Below are 21,901 nucleotides of genomic sequence, written 5' to 3' on the forward strand. Positions count from 1 at the left end.
TTTTGAGCGAGAGCGCTTCATGTGGCAGCTGTGATTGAAGCAATTGCGTCCAGTCAATGAACGGCCACTAAAAAAGCTGCTTGTTTTTGCCACCGACAGTTTCAGATATAATTGTCTGACAACATAATGCGATCCTGAACTTCAGCTTGAAAGATAATAATAGCCAATAACGAATTTAATAATGGTTTGTTGAGTTAAATTTAGCTTGGCCTAATGTTTTTAACTTTAGATTTTGTTTTAATCTTAATGTGTAAATAGTCAAAAGTAACCGCCTTGAAAATCTAGCGATATCTAGATTACATTTCTACTTTTAATTGAATGTCGTTGGAAATACTGAACTAGTTGCTAACTGTGGCAGGATGCATACATACATACAACTTGTACTGGGAAGTCCAAATTTCCGTGTTCACAATGCAAAATTTTAACTCAAAAGTTGGATTTCCGACTCGAAGAGTCAGAAGAACTTTACCAATCCCAACCTCAAAATCCAAGATGGCCGCTCCACTCTTCAACAGAAGCGAAAACCTGCAGTAGTACTGTTTATTAGCACTTATTTCTCTTATTCTATTCTTTCACTTATTTAAAAAAAAAGGACTGGAAAACCAAAACAATGAGCTAAAAGATGCTAAAACTTTCAGTAGAGGTGTGGAGAGCTCCTGATTTTCGTGTCATTTTGTTACCACGAGTGACCCCACCCACATTACTCAGGCCATTTGATCCGTTGTTGAACATAAAACTATTTGTCAGGGCAGCTTTAAATGGTACGGTGATTATAATGATTACTTTCAGCAGACACGAAAAAAAATGATGCCTGATGGGTAGAGATACATCCCAAGGGTCAGTGCTTTAAAGAGGACCGTTAATGCAAACACTGTTATTGCCGTGCCTTTTTTCGCAGCAAGTAAAAGCATGAGACAAAGCTTTCGGTGAACATAACGCCTGCAGCGGAGGCTGTTAAAGAGTTTATGTGAAGATAATCCTTTCTGTGGTTTTGGATTTAGACCACAATGGTATCAGGTTCAGTCTCCAGAGAATCGGATAATTATATCATGTATGGACAAAAACCTGCTGGCACGGAAGGTTTTTGTTTGACTATTATTCGAGAGTGGATCAAAGCTACTGTGTGTTTTTATTACAGGTGTTTCTTCAAAAAAAAAAAAAGTGTCTGTCTAACACATAAGGCTCTTTGTACGTCAAACGAGGGGATCACATGAGTGCGGATCAAAGAGCTCCTCGGCGCCCACCCTTCAGTGGAACGGAGGCTGAAGAATGTGAAGTCACGAAGGTCAGGTACTGGAGACTGTTCCCTGTCGAACTCCTAATCTGAGACGGACTTGTTGTGTTTTTCACCCTCAGTGTCCGCCTCTCGAGCCCCCGCCTCCACTCCTAAAATTCGACCGATGATTCAACACCGTTAATTCCCTGGAACACTCCGGATCTGCATGAACCTGTAAACAAGCTCGGTGGCATTCCCTGCTCTCATCTGAAATCATCTGTCCCAGACTCCCTTCAACGCCCTCAAACTATGTTTTTTCAAGATTTTAAACGACTGCTAAACGCCATTGTCAGCATCGCTGCCTTCTTGCCAAGAGGAGGCCACCTTACCAAGAGGGCGTGGGAGCGCGATGACAGTAAGTGTCTCTGCAGTCCTGTTTGCCATTGTTTGCATAGTGAGTATGCTTTGCGTGCGTGTGTTTAATTACTAATACATACACACTTTTTGTCCTCACCCGTCTCTGTCTTTTCGGACCGTACTGATGGGGGATGACCACAATCCCGACGATCTGTCTGCAAAACCACATGAGAAAGTCAGCCGGCTGCTGCTCTTCTGTCAATTCTCTGCGAAAGAGAAAGAAAGTCTAGACAGAGACAATATTTGTACAAAGGTTGTAACAGAAAGAAGTTTTCCGTATTCACAATCCCCACATCCTGTCTGCAAAGGACTCTTGTTTACCCAGCGGCGAAGTCTTCTGATAAGGCAAATCCTCAGATAGCAGTATTTGTCAATTTACAAATGCGGGGACAAAGTAAGCGCATGGAAACACATTGGAAAAGAAAACGGTGAAATCCTGCATCAAAATAGATTTAGTTTAAATTGTTATTATATTATTATCTTTTACGCACAAAGGATCAAGTTTCATCTTGAATCATAATTTTAGTAGAAGAATAATGTACTTTTTGTGCCAAGCAGCTGGATTTTGGTAGTCGAAGGTCAAAGGTCATTGTGACCCGACGTTCTTCCCATCTGTCTGTTCGAGTCTCGTAAACATGATCAGAGATGCCTCGAGGTAAATTTCTTGAAGTTTTTGCACAAACGTTCACTCTGGACTCGAGGATGAACTGATTGCATCTTAGTGATCGAAGGTCAAAGGTCACTGTGACCTTACGTCCGTCCCATCTGCCCGACATATTGTTTTGAACGTGATTTAAGAGAGCCGAAAGTTTGCGGCAGTAAATCCACCCTATTTTTTTTGTTTGTTTACCTTTTCATTGACAAGTGACAAACCGCGTTACCATTGACTTGGGAGGTAAGGCAGAGCACTGAAAAGGAGAAGGCCAATAGTTTATTTGCTTTTTTTCACCATACAAACTCTTAGGTAAAAATGTTTTGGACCCATTTATACCTTGCTCACTGGCATTTAGCATGGTTTAAAGTTCGGAGAGCTTTTCTGACTGACAAGAATTGGTATTTTCGTAGCTGGCTAGCATGTTAGCTTCGTGAGGAAGCCCCGTGAGTACGATACCAACCCTCCACCTGTTCCACCAACATAAAGTTTGCTGTGCCTCTTTGTGTTGTGACCACACGATTGTGCTACGTTTTAGCATTTAACCTGTGATTCCCACATGTGGCCACAAGGGTCACTGTTCACCAAGTTACGTAGTCTCGCTTTAGCAGTGTCAGGAGAAGTCAGTATTTTAAATGTAGTCGTTGCACGGTGTTATTTTCTTCAGTTTGGGAGCCATTCCAGGTTACCATCTTGTGTTGTGAATTTTTTTTTGTAAGAGATGCCGTCCCACCCATTTGTTTTCATTTGGATCACTTTGTGCCTTTTAAGCATTACAGTGGCGTCTCTGACGCACCCTGAGCTTAACCCAAAAAAACATCTCATCCTACATTTTAAATATTTGTTTTCTCATATTGATGTCTTGTGAAGATACCGAACTGTCTGTCTGTTTCTGCTTAAAGACGGGACTGTAGTTGTTATCGCTGATCTGTAGTCGCAACAAAAAAAATATTCCAATTGCATCATAATATGTGGTAATGAAAACCTTTTGCCCAGACTGTCCCGACACAAACACTCAGCTATTCCCCAGAAACAGCCAACACTCTTATTGAGCAAGAGGTAACTCAGCACACAGTGAGTGTTACTTGACTTCAGAGCAGAGTGTATAAAGTGTAAAGGGACACAGATTTCCCATTGATTATAGTACATGTAACCTCTAATTAAAGCACCACACACACACACACACACACACACACACACACACACACACACACACACACACACACACACACACACACCCACACACCGGTCCTGTCACAGTGTCTCCCTGAACATTCCCTCCGCAGCTTGTGTCGCTGCCTGTTTGAAAGCGGCTCAGTAATCCTGGATCAGAGAGTACAAAGGGCCCCAGAGTGCTGGTGATGTAAGCACTGTGTCCAGTACTTTACCCCCGCTGCTCTCCACCCCCCCCCCCTCCCTACATGCTGCCTGTGGCGGGGGGGCTGAGGTGGGACAGGGAGGAACATCCCCGTCGTGGCTGACCCCTGAAGACTAACGGTGACACCGGCAGGCTGACTGCAGCGTCTCTGCTCTGTCGCAGGGATCTGATGAAGCCGGGACACAGCGGGGACGGAGGAAGGTGTTGGACCAGCTCGCTGTAGAGGAATGTGGCTGGGCTGTGGGCAGCGGTGGATGGGCTCGGTGTGACCAGGCGAACAGACCGACTTACTACATTTACTGTGCCTTATATTCGTGGAAGGCCACGTTGCTTAAGGTGAGTATATGGCTGGGTAAACATTTGCCTTGTAAACGCCTTTGGTTAGCATGTGATCTCAGATGGGTGGCAGACTGTTTGCTGTGAAAGTTGTAACCTCATATTGCTCTGTCAGCTGCATACCGTCGGAATATTTGTGGCCCGTCGGAGGCACTTCCATGCGTGTGTGCGACAGTAAACATTTGGGTGTGCGCCCTCGCAGGTCTCCAGGGACATGCTGCAGGACTGCAGTCCCACGATGTGGGGTACGAACGCCCGTTTGAAGGGCTTCTTGGAGCAGGTGAACGGGCTGCAGGAGGCCAACCGGCGGCTGGAGGCTCAGGTGGCCGAATGGGGCGTCAGGGGCATGTCGCGCTCGCAGGACTGGTCCCGGCAGGAGCAGACCGCCAACGAGCTCCGCGCCCAGGTCAGACTTTTACCCATCAGGTGATCAGTGGAAATCTATTCTGACTTTTTCAAAGTGAAGTAAATTGCACTGATGTGATGATGATGATGTTCGAGAAACGCTGCCGTGTCATTTCCACTCGGGTTTTGTGACTCAGACTGTGCTCCATTATCTCAGCTCAGAGCTGTCTCGGATTCCAGAGAACAGGAGCAGGTGTGTATAATGAAAGACTGCAGTAAAAAAACACAGCCTGTTGTCTGGTTTAGTGTTGATGACAGCTGCATGCAACATGTTAATCATCTCAAATACACATTCAATCAAAGGCCAAGGTAGGGGGCTGAATGGCAGTGGGCTGAACCTAACTTTTAAGACTATTAGATGGTGGTTTATTGATTATAAACTCATCATGGAGCTGTGGATACAACGACTAAAAATTAACATAGGTTTGAGGCTGTAGAAGTTGTCGATAACTGATGATTTTCGCGTTTTTAATTTGAGCTAGATAGAAGCGGTGACCTCTTCTTGATATATACAAGCTTTATTTTGGAACCAGCTGGATCTAAAACCTCAGTTATCACCAAGCTAAAAGAAATACATTATTATTAAGAAATACATATAATACATTATAGAAAGTCATGAGTAACGTATTGAAGAGGATTACAAGCAGACGTGTGTCATTACGCCTGGACCGGAGCCAGGCTGTCACACACCACAAAGAATGCGGAAATTTTTCAGACTTTTTGAGTCACTCAACCACTAACTGGTTCAGTGATCTTACATGACCCCACCCGATGTTTTTTAAGCTGCTCCCTGGATTTACTGTCACTTTCTGTGTGAAACGCATGAGTAGGTGTCGCTGACAGACGTTGTAATTGCTTTTCTTGCCTCTCGTCAAATGCCGCGTCACTCCAAGGGTTGCCAAATGTTTCCATGGCGACGACGACGACGGGCTTGAGAGCAAACTCTGCCTGTCTCACTGTCTGCTGATCCAGGGAGTGCTTTGGTGTTAACATATAGGATTAAGTCGCTATTCATCTCCTTAAAAAGTGCTCAATATTATCTTTTTTTATTTAAACCGAAGGCTTATTGATGCGTAATCAGCCTCAGACATAATTAGGTGATCTTGACAGTTTCAATACCCACTCATCCCACGAGGGATCAGAAACAGGCGTGTGTGTTGTGGAGGTTTAGTGTGACATCCACATAATGAGTGTATGGTAATGTTTATGGTATAAAAATCCATGTTGGCTTTCCTTTAACATAGGTGTGTCTCATTCTGAAAGTGAGAAAACAAATGTAAATAAGGATTTGTTAGCATTTTGTTGTGTGATAAAAGAGAAGGAAACACTTTTTTGTTCTTGTATTTCTAATAAGAATATGTTGGATTTTGTAATCACACAGCTTTGTTATCCTAAACAGTGAGAATGAAAAGACGGTGGAGAGCACTATGAATTCGTTGTAATTATTTCACAAATCTCTGTATAATGCGATGGCACCCACCATGTAAAGTACGCAAACGGTACGTATAAAACTTTGGCACTGATTGACTTTTTTGAGTCCAGAGTTGAGGAGTGATAAACACTACAACAGAGGGGAAGTTGCGTATTTCAATTTCAGTTTATAATCACATCTGAGAGGACAAAAATGACACGCGGAGTTCCACAAAACTCCTTTGTGGGGCCTCTTCTATTCAACATCTACTTGCTCTCACTAGCTCCGATTTTGGTAAAAAACAAAATATCATACAACTACAACGCACAAATTTATTTTCCATAATCTAAGATAGTGGCAGCAAGTACATCTATATTACCAGTGGAGTATAATCCCATAAAAACTCTGATTAAGTGCATTGAACAAATCAATTACTGGATTTTCCAGAATTTTCGGTAAGACAAAACTGTAGGTAAACAGTCCATAAACTTTAGCGTGGATTGGCTTTTTGAGTGCAAAGATGAGAAGACATAAAGACTACAGAAGAGGTATAAATGTATCTTTTAATTTCAGTTTACCTAAAAGTTTGTGATTATCCGAGTGGTCAAAAATGATACTCGGAGTTCCCCAAGGTTCCTTTCTGGGGCCTCTTCTGTTCAACAGCTACTTGTTCCCACTGGCTTACATTATGGAAAACAACAAAATATGTTACCGTAATTATGCAGGTGATACACAAATATACAACAAAGATCAAACTGTATGGAAACACAATGTACAAACTTTAGCTATGATTGGCTGGGAGGGTGGGAAGGGGTTAACACATCGAGAGGTACAGTTGAATTTCAGTTTACCGAACAATTTAAAAGAATCAGTGCTACAAATCACAATGATTATTACTAAAATTAGCGTTTAACCTGATTATTTTAATATTTTATAAAAGACTGCACAGTCACAGTGGTGAACATCAGGAGTAGACATAGTGATCATAATTCATTCATCTTAGTCTCAGAATGAAAATATTATGTTGTGTTCATCTATTTTTTTGCAAATATCATTTACCAAAAATACTAAAATAATGATATTAGGCTCCGCTCATTGAACTGCATGATTGTGGTACAAATGCTTTGGTTTAAAACTTTTGACTCATCATTGCTTTTTGTTTTGTTTTGTTCATGGATGAATTCACTGTTGCAACAATCCCTGATCTCCCCAACGTGTACAAACAAAGAAATCTGGTTTGGTGAACATATTTCCTGAGGGTTATCGTTACAAAGAAAGAAAATAATGATTCCACCCCAAAACCGCAAATGTTGCCTCGGTTTGTTTTGTGGTTTGCCTCATTTGTTGGGAAGACTTTCCCAGGAAATTCTGTAAAGCGTCAGTTTTCTCTTATGACTAACAACAAAGATAAAGTATTGCAAGACTCCTGTTATTAGATTAAGATGACAGAATGTTTCAGATCTGACTTCAAACTGAATCAGCGTGCAGCGATTTGGTGCATGTTGTGTCTGCACATCTAATCGTGTGTTATTGTCTGTTTTTTGACTCTGTCAGGTCGGTAAACTGCTGATGGAGAACGCCCAACTGGCTCTACAGTCTGACAGCATGAAGTCCAGAGCGGCTGCCATCCAGGCCAGGTCAGCTGGATCTGTCTGTCGTTTTTCCTGAAAGCTCTAATGCTCGTCTCCCTCAGTCAATAACGGTCTGCCGCTTATTGATCAGTAATATTAGGTATTAGATCAAATCTCATAAACCTATACATCCTCTTTGATCCACTTCATGTCCAAAGTGATACAGTTATAAGCACATTTTTGTCTTTCGATTGGTAATATGTGGGATTATAATCCCCAATCAATGTTTGAAGTGTAGCTGTGGAGTAAATGAGGAAAGACTTCCTGTTTTGCTTTCTTTCCCAGCCCCCTCCCCCCCATTCCCTCCATTCCCCCCCCCTCCCACTCCCCCCTTCCAGTTATCTAACTCGGGCCGCTTCCCGCTCCTCTGTGAGCCAACCTGCATACAAATTCAGGCCGGGCTTTGTGCCACGTCAGCACTTTCACTTATGTATTGATGCAGAGTGACACCGAGCCACCCCCGCCCTCTTCTCCACCCACCTCCCTCAGCATGCAAACACACAACCACGGCTATACACACACATACACATCTCCCTCCGCTGTCAGCCATAAACCCCTGAAGGACAGAGGCGACACACCGCAGCCATAAACACGTCCACCTGTTTCTATAAAAAGAAACAGGTGGTGATGTGTCTCCTAACCGGCTCGATGTGTCTGTGAGACTCTGCACTTTGTTTATGACACACTTAATATGATGTCAAGGTCTTTTTTTTGTCCTTTTAGTCGTGATTTCTGCAACTCACTGCCTCACAGTCACACACCCGATCTTTCAGCTGAATGTTCAACCGAGAGTTAACTACTTACTAGCTCTTCTTGGATTCCCTTTTTACAATGAGGAAGTGGGTTGTTTGAAAAAGACTGTGGATATGTTAGTACTTGATTTATATCGGTTCAGCTCTATTTAAATTCATATATTTCCTCTTAGTACCAGCCCTTTGTTTGTTTGAGACACGGGATTGATCATAAATACTAAGTGGGCATCTGTTGACGTCGTAGGTGCGAGACGGAGGAGGGGAACACCAGGTGTCTGGAGCAACAAGTGGCTCTGCTCAGGGAGTTGAAGAGAAAGGCGGATCAGAGCAGCGTGACGCTGCAGGCTGACTGTTGCCGCTCCATGACGGAGCTGCAGGAGATGCACCAGGAGTTCGAGGTCACCGTGTGCCTTTCCCCGTTTTGCCTTCGTCTCGTCTAATTCATGCCTCTGCCTGTTTTATTGTGCCTCTCCTTGTCTGTCTGGTTCTCTGTCTTCCTCATTGGCAGTACTAAGTCTAACATTATCTGTTCTATAAAACCGTCACCTGGGGTTGGTTTTGTCACCTCTGGCGTGGCATAAAAGTTAACACCCCCTCAAGTAGTTTTAGAAACATTAAACGAGAACATATAGGGCACCCGGTAGCCGGATATATCCTGGTATCGTCAGACCCAAATTCACTGCATGAATAAATGGGTCCGGCTACACTCCACTGAGGATCGTTTCCAGTCGCCTCCTAATAAGCAAAGACCTTGAGTTAATTTTTCAAAACAGTTAGCGCAGCCATCAAATACTAGATGTTGGGCGCCAAAACTCACCCAGCTGTAAACACCAGAGACCTTCCCCCTAATGTGAGCAGAGTGCAACGCCGTGTCGGTCGACGACCATTGAGGACTTTGTAAAACACATTCAGGGAGCAAACACTTTACTTCAACATCACTCAGCCCACTCACTCAGAATAATATATTATTCTTATGTTCAACCCTCTGACTTTTCATCGGCGCAGTGTACAGGATTTAGTGGCGAAGCTGTAGATTGCAACTAATTGAAAATCCCTTCCCTCACCCTCCGGTTGCAGGCGTGTAAGCAGAATCTACAGTGGCCTCAAAAAACACGCAAGCCCCTCTTCAGAGTCAGTGTTCGGTTTGTCCCTTCTAGGCTCCTGTAGAAACATGGCGGCTTGGTGGAAGAGGACCCGCTCCCCGTGTAGATATGAAGGGCTCATGCTAAGCTAACAAAACAGCCAGTTAATTTTTGGGGGCTTATACATGAATGAAAACATACTACTCCGACACACAAGAACAAATACCTCCAAAACGAACAATTTATATCCGTTTCATCGGTTTGCTGCTAAATATCAGGTGTTAGCATGCTGACACATACACACAGTGTTCACAGTGAAGCTTCCCGCAGCTGCCGCTTCGGGTGTAGACTCTTACTTGTACACTTCTTTGTTAAAACGATGCTCCTCTCCGTCGTCCCTCTCGGACCCTTCGTAACCTCTGACCTCCTTTTATTGGGTTTAAAATGAGAAGGCAAAACTGTGTAATTATGGGAGTGGTTACTGTCATTGTGATCATGACAGGTAAATTATGTGTGACCTTTTCCAACCCTAACATAATAGCCCTATAATCATTGGGTATATATGTATGTGTGTGTGTGTGTGTGTGTGTGAGTAACATTTCACAGCATCTTCTGACTCCTACGCTGACTTCGCTCTGACCTCGTCCTCCTCTCTCCTCCCTCTTTTCCTTTATATCATTCCTGCTGACTAATACTCCCCCGACACACACTGACACGCACTTCCAGGGTCACGTACGCGCACACACACACACACACACACACATATATGCCCACATGTTTAGCTCGACAACTGTTTCTTTCTTCTTTTTTTTTTCTTACCTCTGCATTGCGTGGTCTCACTGCGCCCACCACCACACACACACTCACTTACCCACAACATCACCACTACACACACACACACACACACACACACACACACACACACACACACACACTCTCTCTCTTTTCTCTTGTCCTGTTTTTTCTCCTTTGCATTTATCCTCAGACTATTTCTGGCCCACTTTCATGTCGCTCTTGTTTTTCTCTCGCTATCCTTCACTCTCTTTGCACCCTCTCTCCGTCCCCCCCCCCCCTCCCCACCTCTCCCTCCCTCTCCCGATCTTGCTCCATCTGGTTGGCTGTCTGCAGGCAGCCCGGGCTCTGCAGCTGCAACGGGCCGACTCCTGCGATGCTCTGTTAGCGACGGCCGCGGAAGCAGCAGCAGCAGCAGCAGGAGGAAGAAGAGGGGAGGAGGAGGATGGCACAGGGATGGAGCCCACCCAGCTCCTCGACCGAACCAGAGCGCAGTGCGACCAGAGCAGAGCTCCGGGCCCCGGCGAGAGACACCTCGGCCCGGGCGCCGTCTCAAGTCCAGCCTCCGGAGCCGCAGCATCCAGGACACACAGAGGAGTTCTCAATGAGGTACCACTCCATGCACCTTCACGTATCTTTTTTTTTTTTTTTTTTTTTTTTCCTGCTCCGTGTACGTCGTCCTGGCTCCGCGCCAGCCAGACACACCCTCAAGACCGACTCCCGGGCTGTCCCACAGGCAGACGGATGCATGTGCTCCGCCGGAGTGAAATGATTAAGCGCTGCGTTTTGTTGGCTTTGGTTGAAAGGTTGGAAGCTTTCTTCTAACTCTGCCTCTCTCCTTCCCGTGTGCGTATGTATGTGTTTCACATGCCTTCTTGAAGGTTTGGCCGTGTGTTCACAGTCAGCAGCTGCTCCGTGTGAATGATCTTCATTAAACATTAACGAGCCGGATCACAACCTAAGCATCCCCATCCTTTATCTGGTATTGTTTTATTTTGAAAGTCCTGCTTTTTTTTTTTATTTTTATTTTTATTTTTTTTAGCCTATGCATCCTCTTTTTTTCCGTCATTACGTTGTTACTAAAGCACAGTCCGGCTGCCTTTTTATTACTCCAGTGTTCCTCTGCCACTGCACGATGACTTTGGTCTGACGGAGACAATAAAGTGCCTTCATCAAACCACGGTGCTAAATCAGATTTATGAAACGCTGTTGTTTCCGATTCAGTCAGTCTGTCCCGCTAACAGTTACACAATGCTGCAGTCAAAATCCCTGCATGATGTCCACAACAATCAAAACGTAATGAAGGCACTGATAACATGCAGTCAGCTGGATATTTATATTGCATATTACACAGTGAAAACCCTGTGCAGACTGGGAGCAGTTTCATTGTTTACCTCCTGAGTTGCAAAGTTGGACCGCAAACTACACGGTAGAGTCGAGAAACCCTGATGCATGCAGCAAAATTATATAACAGCATCATCATGTCCAGTCCCATTAAATCTCTCTGAAGGCTTCAAGGTACCACGTGGAGTCTTCAAGACTGTGTCCTGAACTGTTTTTCGACGCATTTAAATCCGATAAAACGTTGGCAAAGCTGAATTGTTTGAAATAAATGTTTTGAACCCTGCATTGTTTACATCCAGAATTTCCTCTTCGCTGCCTTTCTTTAGCACTTTTCTGCGTTTCTCAAGGTTTTACCATCACTGACGGTCGATCGGTTAAACAGATTGCAAGAAACACGGTCAGAAACACCACCATTTGCTCTGTTAGCCTCGAAGTATTCTTTGAAATATTTTACGATGGAAACTATAAATCAGCAGCACGTAGAAACAGCAGGGCTGGGTGCCGATAACTTTACAGCATTGACCAAATTACCTTGAAACTATCTATTTTTTTTTTTTAAATGCCTCGTCATCCTACCGAGGCTTCATCCACACTAAAATATTTTCATTAACTTTTGCTCTCTTTACAAAAACGTAAATCTCATCGGGGTCAGTGAGTTCGTACAGCATTTACCATAAAGTAGCTTGGCGGCCCACATAAAATAACGCTGTTTCAACTTATGTAAGTAAATCTCACATATTTCACTTAAATTAAAAAAAAATGTTGTCTCATATCTGTCTGGATTTCACTGTTTTAACTTTAAGCTTCTTTGTGTGTGCGGCCGGCATTTAGGGGATAAAAAAAAAATTAAAAAAAAATACCTGGGTTACACTCTCCCCCTCTAAACTGCATGAAAATGAAAGATTGGTACCACAACGTGTTGTAAAATTTTAACTTTCTTGAAATGCAACAGGTACCGCATAAATGTATCAAAATCAGACCGGCGATATGAGAAATAACCTGAGATCAGACTGAAAGTAGCATTGCTACGTGAGTATTTCCATTTTATGCAAATATGATAAAGATTTTACATTCAAATATATGTAAATATCACCGAGTAAAATGCGGTGGATCGTTAGAAGCTAAATCACCTCACAGTATATGAAGTACTTTCTTAAACTATCTACAACATTAAGATGCTACATATATAAATTCATCAGTAATATAATAATATAATATTGAGCTATTCTGTATGAGTACTAACCTCACTAATACCTCACTAATTCTCATTATTGTGAATCTGTGATGTTCTGACTTGTAGCGGAATATTCCTACATTTACTGCAATAAAGGATCCAAATCCTTCATGTGCTCGCGATGACAGATGCACTAATAATGTCTGACAAGGCATCTTGTTGGCGAGTGTCATCAGTAACGACCCGCTGACTACGGGTAATCTCGGCCTAAATGTGCTTATCAAGTAATTCCCCTCTCAGTTGAAGAGCATTTAACAGGTTAAAAACGGACGAAAAGAGTCGACGGAGTAAGACGTTAAACAAAACCCCGAAATCAGTTGCATAACTTGAGTCTTCTTTTGTTTTTACTGTGAAAATATTGTCATAACTGTGCTGAGACGGGTTCCACCGCTTCATTGCGTGCGTTTGAAGGGGGAGGACGGGGGAGAGTGTGAAACGCCTAACAGCTGTACGGTGTGTCAACACGGCTTTGTGTACACACACTGGCCCGAGTGTCTGCTCCGGCTGTCTTTACTGAAAACTGAAACGCACTGCGACCAACAGCGCCACCTGTGGCTGCTTCTCCTCTTCACTGTCGATGGGAAAATACACTTACCTACAAGGTGTGTGCCAGCGAGGTGGTTTGACAGGCTTCTGTTTTGTTTACACAGTGCAGAAATTAAACTCAACTTGTCCACTTAAGCACAGCACAAATTTAGTGGTGAAATACAAACTTGTTTCCCCAAAAAAGTTGGGACGCTGTTTAAAATGTGAAAAACAAAACAGAATGCAATGATTTATTATTTATTATACATACCCCCATATATATATATATATACAATTCTGTTAAAAAGCTGTCGGCGTGGAGTGCTGCTTGGGTGTGTAAATTGTTGTCCCTCTGGTGCTCTTCAGTTTGGGGATCAAAGATTTTGAATGGAGAACTTGATTTGTCTCCGTTTTTGTAACTGTGCCTTTATGTATTGGCTTTTTGGTTGTTGCTGTTTTTTTTCTCTCTCTTTGGAAAACTGGGTCAGTTTAAATGTTACTTGCCACTTAATGTTTAAATGTATGTTAAACTATCAAGAGATTTTAAGATTTTGATTAATATCTACATTTGGTTTCTCGTCCGGACATTATGTTTCCTATCATGTGTCTTTACCTGCTCCCATGTACTGGCTGACAGTTCATTGGTCCATACTGGTCATGTGACCACTGACCAACACATATAGGGAACAGCCCAAAGGCAGCTTATGTGTACCCTGATGAAAGCTTTAGAGGCTGAAATGCGTTGGGATGACTTTTTATTATGATTGAATAGCTGATGAATGACTGATTAAATGCTTTTTAATTAATCCCCCTGTTGAGTGCCTCAGATTTCTTCAAGTTTACAACATATCAAATGCTGAAACTAAGAAACTTAATCTTTGCTTTTTAGATATTTGTTCATTTTAAATTTGATGCGAGCAACACATTTCAAAAAAGTTGGGACAAGGGTGTGTTTACCAATGTGTTGCATTACCTCTTCTTTTAACAACACTCTAAACATTTAGGAACTGAGGAGACCAGTTGCCCGAGTTTTGAAAGTGAAATGTTGTCCCATTCTTGCCTAATGCAGGATTTCAGCTTTTCGAAAGTTTGCGATCGTATTTTTTGTTTCATTCTGCGCCAAATGTTTTTAATGGGTGACAGGTCTGGACTGCAGACGGGCCAGTTTAGCACCTGAACGGTTTACTGTTGCATTTGTGAATGCAGCGATGATCAGAGTTCACTGAAAATTATTTTTGGAAGTGTTCCTGAGCCCATGCAGTAATTTCCACTACAGAATCATAGCTGTTTTTAATGCAGTGCTGCTTGAGGGCCTGAAGATCACGGCCATCCAATATTGGTTTTGAACATTGTCCTTTATTTACATTTTACACGGCGTGAAAACATGATCATGAAAGTTTGGAGGTTTGTGGTTCTTCTGTTTATGGGTGCACTGAAGTTAAAGTGTTTGTGAGAGGGTGGCGGTGGCGGTGGTGGTGTTTATTTCTCTCTCAACATTTGGTCCTCCCTCTCCTCACGCAGGAGGAGGCGGCGTGGGCGCAGGTGAGCCTCGGCGGCGCTGCCCTGAGGGAGGCGCGAGCCGAACTGGCTGAAGCCAGGAAACAGTGGCACTCACTGCAGGTGGAGATTGAGACCCTGCACGCCTTGGTAGGAAAACACACCACGGCCGAGCATCACACTGACAACACTTCTGACAGCACAAGAAGCAGATTGTATGTGTTGAGTTGATTATCGATGATAATAGGTAAAAACACAATTTATGAAAATAATTTAACCCAAAAACTACAAATTGAATAAACTTTACATTTCTGTAAACCAGCTTAGCTTTAAAAGCTAGCATTACCAAGCTAGCCAGACCAGGCTAATGGGACCATGCTAACAAGACAAAGACAAAAAGAGCAAGCTATCCAGACAAAGCTGACACGACTAAGCTAACCAATGCAATTGGCAGTGTTGGTGGTGGGGAGCCAGTGACGGCAATCTTCCCAGGTTAAAAAAAAAAAAAACACAAAAAAAACTTTCACAGTATTAGTTTTTACATGTTTCTTTGAATTCAGCGAGGAATCATTCAAATACATAAAGATAATCCTAACAGCGCCTTGCCTCCCGGTGTCCAGGAGAAAGGCCTGGAGACCTCCCTGCAGCACACCCAGCGGATGTACTCCAGCCAGCTGCAGGACCTCTCCCAGGTGATCGCCAGGCTGGAGAGCGAGCTGGAGCAGGTGAGGGACGGTCTGGCCACCCAACGCGAGCGCCACAGCCAGCTGCTCAACACCAAGATGAGGCTGGAGCGAGAAATCACCACCTATCGACGCCTCCTGGAGCGCGAAGAGGGCAGGTGAGGGCAAGGTGCCGAGAGAGGGGGCGAAACCCAAGGGAACCAGGAAGAAATTTATTTCTTTTTTCTTTTTTTTTTTTCTTTCCTGGATTGCAACTGTTACCTTTGAGTTGAAGTGTTTTACTGGAACAGAAATTTTACTACACTCCACTGACAAAGAAAACAAAATGATTTCTTCATTGCCTCTTTAAACTCGAGTTGTCAAAACTGATCCATTTACGTGTTGGCGTTTTCATTCTGATCAAAGCCAACCATTCTGTGACGGTTTATGTCGACTCCACCTGCATAGAAATTGAAAATCCACAATAATTACAGGTTTAGACGCACTCAGGCTCCATACTGCTGTACGCCCATGAAACCCATTGAAACGGCCATGGTAAATTCACCATAAACATTCCTACAGAAAGAACAAACGTTTAATTAAGTAAAGATGACAAACTTTCTACCTCTGATTCATAGACTTAAAATCCAGCTGTGTCTTTAATCAGACAAGATGATGGAATCCAGACAGTCTTTGTCTGGTTTCTCTCTGCCAGCATCAGGGTGTTTTATTGGGGAATATTCAGTTCTTTTGGCAAAGGCCTGTAACTTTCTTTTCCGGTGTTTTTGGATGATGGATAACCACTGAGCTTCCTTTGCAATTTCACACATTACTGCAACAACAATATGATATTTTATAGCTCCAAGACAGAACTTTGACTTTCAAGGCTTTTGCGAAGGTTTCACACAGATTGGAGTGCTGTCTTTGCTTTTCCTCATTTTTCCAGATCTGCTAATGTCATTGATGCAAGGAGAGACAGCACGTTGCATCTGAAATTGCTATTGTTTGTTCGTATTTGAGAAGGGTGGGTGGCTCGTACAGTAAAAATGAGCCTTTCTTACTGACGCATCAGCACATAAAACCTAGCTGTTTGTCCCTCTATTGAGGCGAGTGTATCTATGTTCCCAGGGTCCTACGTTCACTGAATTCTATGTTTCCTGGGTCCTATATGTTCCCAGGGATTTATATTCCCAAAGTCCTATATTCCCAGGGTCCTATTTTCCCAGAGTTGTTTGTTCCTGAGATCCTACGTTCCCAGGGACCTGTATTCCCCAGGTCCTTTGTTCCTAGAGTCTTATGTACCCAAGGTCCTATGTTCCGAGGGACCTAAGTTCCCAAAGACCTATGTTCCCAGTATCCTATGTTTCCAAGGTCCTATGTTCCAAAGGACATACGTTCCCAGTGTCATATGTCCCCGGAGTCCTTTATACCCAAGGACCTACTTTCCCAAGGGCCGTATGTTCCTAAGGACCTATACTTCCATGGTCCTATGTTCCCAGGGACCTACATTCCCAAGGTCCTATGTTTCCAACGTCCTATGTTCACAGTTTCCTATGTTACCAACGTACTAGTTTCCCAAGGTCCTATATTTTTAAGGTCCTATGTACTGAGGGTCCTATATTCCCAAGGTCCTATGTGTCCAACGTCCTATCTTCCCAGTTTCCTTTGTTCCCAAAGTCCTATGTTCCCAAGGACCTGTGTTTCCAGCTTCCTGTATTGTGCAGTTCAACCCTGAGGCCTAACATTAACCCACCATAGCCCTTTTTTTTTTTTTTTTAGATTAAGTGAACACAGAGCTGGAGAACATCTTTCTCAGGTTCCCCATTTCCATATAAATCTCGGGAACATATGAATGACTCTGCTTCAAGTCTACATGCTAAGCCAACGCTAACCTTTTAGCTGTAGCTTCACATTTGGTGTACAGACATTAGAGTGGTATCAGTTTTCGGACCTGAATCAAACCTGAAAAAAAAAGGCATATTTTCATCATGTAGCTTTGACAGCGAGGCACATGAATGCATAGAGTCCACCTTCCCTCTCGGCTGCCATTGTTTTGTATAATTTCACATGTGCCTGCAGGTACATGGGTCGTAACGGGCAGCCAATGAGTCTGCGGCCATGGAGATCCTCCGCGACGGAGCCAAAGGAGAACGGGCTGGAGAACAACCTCAGCGACCCCGCCGTCACTCCGGACGAACCCAAGTCGGAGCCCCTGCCTGAAATACCGTCACTCCTCCCGGCAGAAAACGGGCTGAAGAAGAGCATCCTGTACAGACAGCAAAGCCTGGTGATCCTCACAGGTAAGACGCACACACACACACACACACACACACACACACACACACACACACACAACCTCATTACAGTCATATCCTGTTATCATAAATGGTTTATCATGAATGTCTTCTCGCAGAGCCAGAGCAAGATGAAGACCTGCCAATCTCCACGGTGAAGACTCAGGAGATCCTTCAGGGCAACGTGGTGCAGGAGAGCGCCGAGGGTCACGGCACCATCGAGTAAGTATTGATTTCCCTCCGCTGACCTGCACCTCTCTGCTTCACTCTGAAATGGTCGGTATTTTCTAGCAGCAAGCACTAACTGCAGATGAAGGCCCCTTCTGTGACTTCAAAACAACAGTTTCCTGCTTGCTTAATCTCCGGTACCCCTCCAGTTTTACGACTCCCAGGTTGCGACTGGGCGATTTTTTAACTTTTTTTTATTGACTCATTAGTTCACAATGATACAATCATCCGTCCTCCTCCCCCGCCCTGGCGACGTCTGGTCCGGCAGACGAGACGCAGAAGCCATAAATTACCCGTACATGTCGAGCGAGTCACGAGAAGTAGAGCGTTTTTTTAGTTGGCCTTGCAAGTTCTCATGCAGTAATTCCTCGGTAGCTCTGCATGGGAATTTTTCCATCCTTTTAACGGCTCGCGTTTGATGTGGAGATACCCGCCTGGTGTGCAGGCTGCAGGGCGTGGCACCTGTTATTGTTGGACGGGACATGGGCGGAATCCTTTGTTCATGCTTCAGTTATTACCAGCACACACACATCGATAAAGTCTGACACATTCATGCACAATTGAAGAATGTCTGCAGATGAGCCGTCAGACCAGAACATGCACTCATGGTCCTCAGAGTGTGTTCTGTGATGCTCCCAGTCAACAGTAAGCGTGGGAGGGTTGTTGCGGTGTGTTTTTTTTTTTCCCAAAAGGCCTCCTGCACAGTTTTTGTCCCTATTAGCTCCGATATAAAGGAGCAGAATACTTGCCTTTGTGTTTTGGCTTTAATCGGCAGACGCGGGAAGTCCTTCAGTCACTTGATCGATGCCGAAAGTGACTCCGGTCGCCGGGCCCCGAAAACGATTTCGCCAAAATGTTCCTCGAATCATTTCCTGGACGATTCTCCCGCTGACAGAACGCATTATCCTGCTGGAAATACTCCAGTTAGAAACCTCCTTACGCTCTCCAGTCGAAGCATCTGTCTGCAGTTATTGATCGCGCCGGTGTTAGCCAGCTGAACGTTCCCCAAATTATTACAGCTCCTTCACACAGGGCCCGTACCCGCGAGTCCGACAGCACGGCGGGACGTCTCCCGCGGCAACGCCGACTCATTACTCATTAAAGCTGCACTTTCTACATTAAAAATGTGTGACGTGAACGGCGTAGTTTCCTCTTGACTTTACGCAGCCATTTTTAGCCGAGCTGTTAAGACTTTATAGCTCGAAAACTACTCACCGCTCACGAGTCAATGACACATTTACACGACCAGTTTCAAAGGGTTTATGAGGCTCTACTGCCAGACATGAAACATTCATGAGTGTGTAGTCGCCAGAGACTAAAAACGATCGTGTTGTGTCGTGACCTTCAAATGAGCCCGTCGCATTATAGTAGGAGCAGGTCCACTTCCAAGGAGCCGTCGTGTTTTCTGCAGGAGCTCAGAAAGGGACAAATCAAAATCACACACTGACATGACGAACGCTGTCAGTTTGAGGAAGGCGTGCGTCTCAGTTCAGTTGGTTGAAATCTGCAGCTTCGCCACTAGATGGCAATAATTCCTGCACTTTGCTCCTTTTAAGGGCCCAAAGCAATCAGAGTCACAATCAGAATCAGCTTTAATGGCCGGGTACGTTTACGCATGCAAATAATATGAGTACAGTTTTAACTCAATATACATACAGACATGAATAGACATATAAAAAGCTAAAAGTAAACAACATCTCTTACATTAATTATATATTAGACCAATTCCTACACAGCATATGTTGGATTTTTGTTTTTCATCGGTCTGTTAGATTTCCTTCATTCTGAGTGTGAGTTCATCACAAGTTATTTGCATGTTTTTGTAATATGTTGATCTCTTATTTAAGGCCACAACGTGAGGTAAATCAAGCTCTTACATTTTAGCATCCGATTGTTCTCTCTTGCCGACCCCTGGAGGCGCAGTGAAGTCATCTTACCGACCTGCCTCCACAAACGATGAGCGCGTGACATAACACACAACAGACAAACATTTTCAGACGCGCGTAAGATGAGAAAAGACTAGAATCAAGACCCCATAAGATTTTCCATATTACCCCTCCTCCCATTATCTGTATATTTCCTGCATGAAGTGACGTATTTTCCTCCTCTCACCTCCCCGTCTCGCCAGGACGGAGAAGATCGACCAGGTGATAAAGCAGTGGGAGGGCTCCTTCTTCAGGGGGAACCCGAAGCTGCGCAAGAAGTCGGTGTCGCTGCGCTTCGACCTGCACATGGCCGCCGCCGACGAGGGCTGCGCCCAAACCAGGCAGGACAGCCTCCCTGACGTGGAGGTGCGTCTCATCATGAAGAGATCCCGCAGCATCCCAACCATCACGCCTTGACTCCTGACAGCAGCGGAAAAATCACACCACAGGAGGCGTCGCCATCCATCTCCGTCGCGCTTCGTACGGATTTCAAAACTCATTGAGCTTTTCATCAGCCGATGACCGAAGGTGAGATTTTTCTCATCGGATCTGGACTCATTACCCATCAGGCTTTTGTGGTGGTGGCCTTTTTTTTTTTTTTATACCGTATCTTTTTATCACATCGCAGATAATGATTTTAATATATTAAAACATATTTCCGCATCGTCAATCTAGATGAAGAAAAAGTGTCTTTAGAGATTATTATAATTAATGACTCAGCATAACTACAGCATTTAATCCTGAGTAAACACACCTGACGCAGGAGGCGCGGTGCACACACGAATGAAAGATGCTCTGAACTATCGAAGGGTGGATTTTTTTTTTTGTGTGTGTGTTTATAGATTTTTCTGTACGGGACTGTATGGAAATTATCTGAACATTTTCTTCTCAGTTAGCAGCTTCACATCTTTAATTCATTTTGCATCAAAACAGGAAGTAAAATGCCCCCCCCCCCCCAAAAAAAAAAGACTGCTCTGAAATGGGGGACTAATTTCCCTTCTTATGTTTGATTTGGTGGCAACGTGAGCATCGTTATCGTTATTCGTTAATCCATTAAAATATTATTAATACGTTTAAATTGAAACAATCTTAGATTATTTGCGCATGTCTGGTTATTAACCCTTTCCACCCTGGAGGTCTCTGCACTGTATCTGTTATAAAAAAAACAAACACACAATTTGGTAGAGTTGCAGTTGATTTTTTTTTCGAACCGTTTTTTTTGTCCGTCGCCATCTTGCTAGTTCGGAGCGGTTTCGGAGCAGGAAGTGACCATATTTGGACGAGTTGTTTTTTTTAGATGTCAAAACTGTCCTGCTGATGGAAACAGAGAGAATTATTATTTCTAAATTCTTTCCTGTTTCTCTGAATTGCAGAACTCAGTGTCCCTGCAGCTGTTTCTGACTAAATGTGTTTTTACAGGTGGGAGTTTAAACACTGTTGTTGCCTTGGGCTGAAGGGGTTAATGCAAAAACGTATTTGACCAATTTAACGTTGTCATATTTCATTATGTATTATTCATCCCAGTCATTTCCATACAGTCCCACAATGCTTTGCACAGCGTACACATGCAGCACTTAGAAGAACATCAGCACTGAGGTTTCCCAGAGTTTGTGCACTTTGAGGGCCTTTTTTTGTTGTTTTTTTGCAGTTAACTGAAAAAAAAAGTCTTGTGACTGAAACTGATGAAGTATTTTACAATGCTCACTGTGATCCAAACAGCAGTGAGGCTTTTAAACACTCACCAGACACTTTAGATTCCCCGTCTCCACCACAGGAGGGCAGTATTTGTAAATAGTTCAACACTGCAGTGTCTCTCCGGCGCTCCTCTCCGGTGATGTAACTTAACACGCGCTTTATGTTACACTTCACACTGAGAGTTTATATGCTAGGTTTTGAGTTGGCACCAAAGATATAAAAAAAAAATTAAAAAAAATAAGAGATGGACCACTGAACGTTGCATTTTGGGTCCCTCCGAATATTTCAATATATTATCTATGCAGTTCTGTGCTTTATTTTTGCTTTGCTTCATGAAGCACACAGAGTTCTGTAACTTCACAATGAAGCGTTATGCGTTTATCTAAAAAAATTATCATTTAAAATAAAAAATAAACACGTGCAGA

General features: G+C 43.7%; 1 protein-coding gene across 1 annotated transcript; it reads left to right on the forward strand.

Moving 5' to 3' along the window:
• Positions 1–1,448: 1,448 nt before the first annotated feature.
• Positions 1,449–21,899, forward strand: krt222 (keratin 222). Its single transcript, XM_069167085.1, has 11 exons — positions 1,449–1,631; positions 3,826–3,999; positions 4,202–4,405; positions 7,370–7,452; positions 8,443–8,596; positions 10,409–10,681; positions 14,697–14,822; positions 15,293–15,513; positions 17,414–17,634; positions 17,748–17,850; positions 19,985–21,899. Exons 1-11 carry the CDS (start codon positions 1,626–1,628, stop codon positions 20,196–20,198), a joined length of 1,779 nt encoding a protein of 592 aa, XP_069023186.1. The 5' UTR covers positions 1,449–1,625; the 3' UTR covers positions 20,199–21,899.
• Positions 21,900–21,901: the final 2 nt, after the last annotated feature.

Source organism: Embiotoca jacksoni, unplaced genomic scaffold (genome assembly GCF_022577435.1).
Source record: "Embiotoca jacksoni isolate LCO1_2020_lvr unplaced genomic scaffold, fEmbJac1.0.p SCAF_4, whole genome shotgun sequence".
Lineage (NCBI taxonomy): Eukaryota > Metazoa > Chordata > Actinopteri > Embiotocidae > Embiotoca > Embiotoca jacksoni.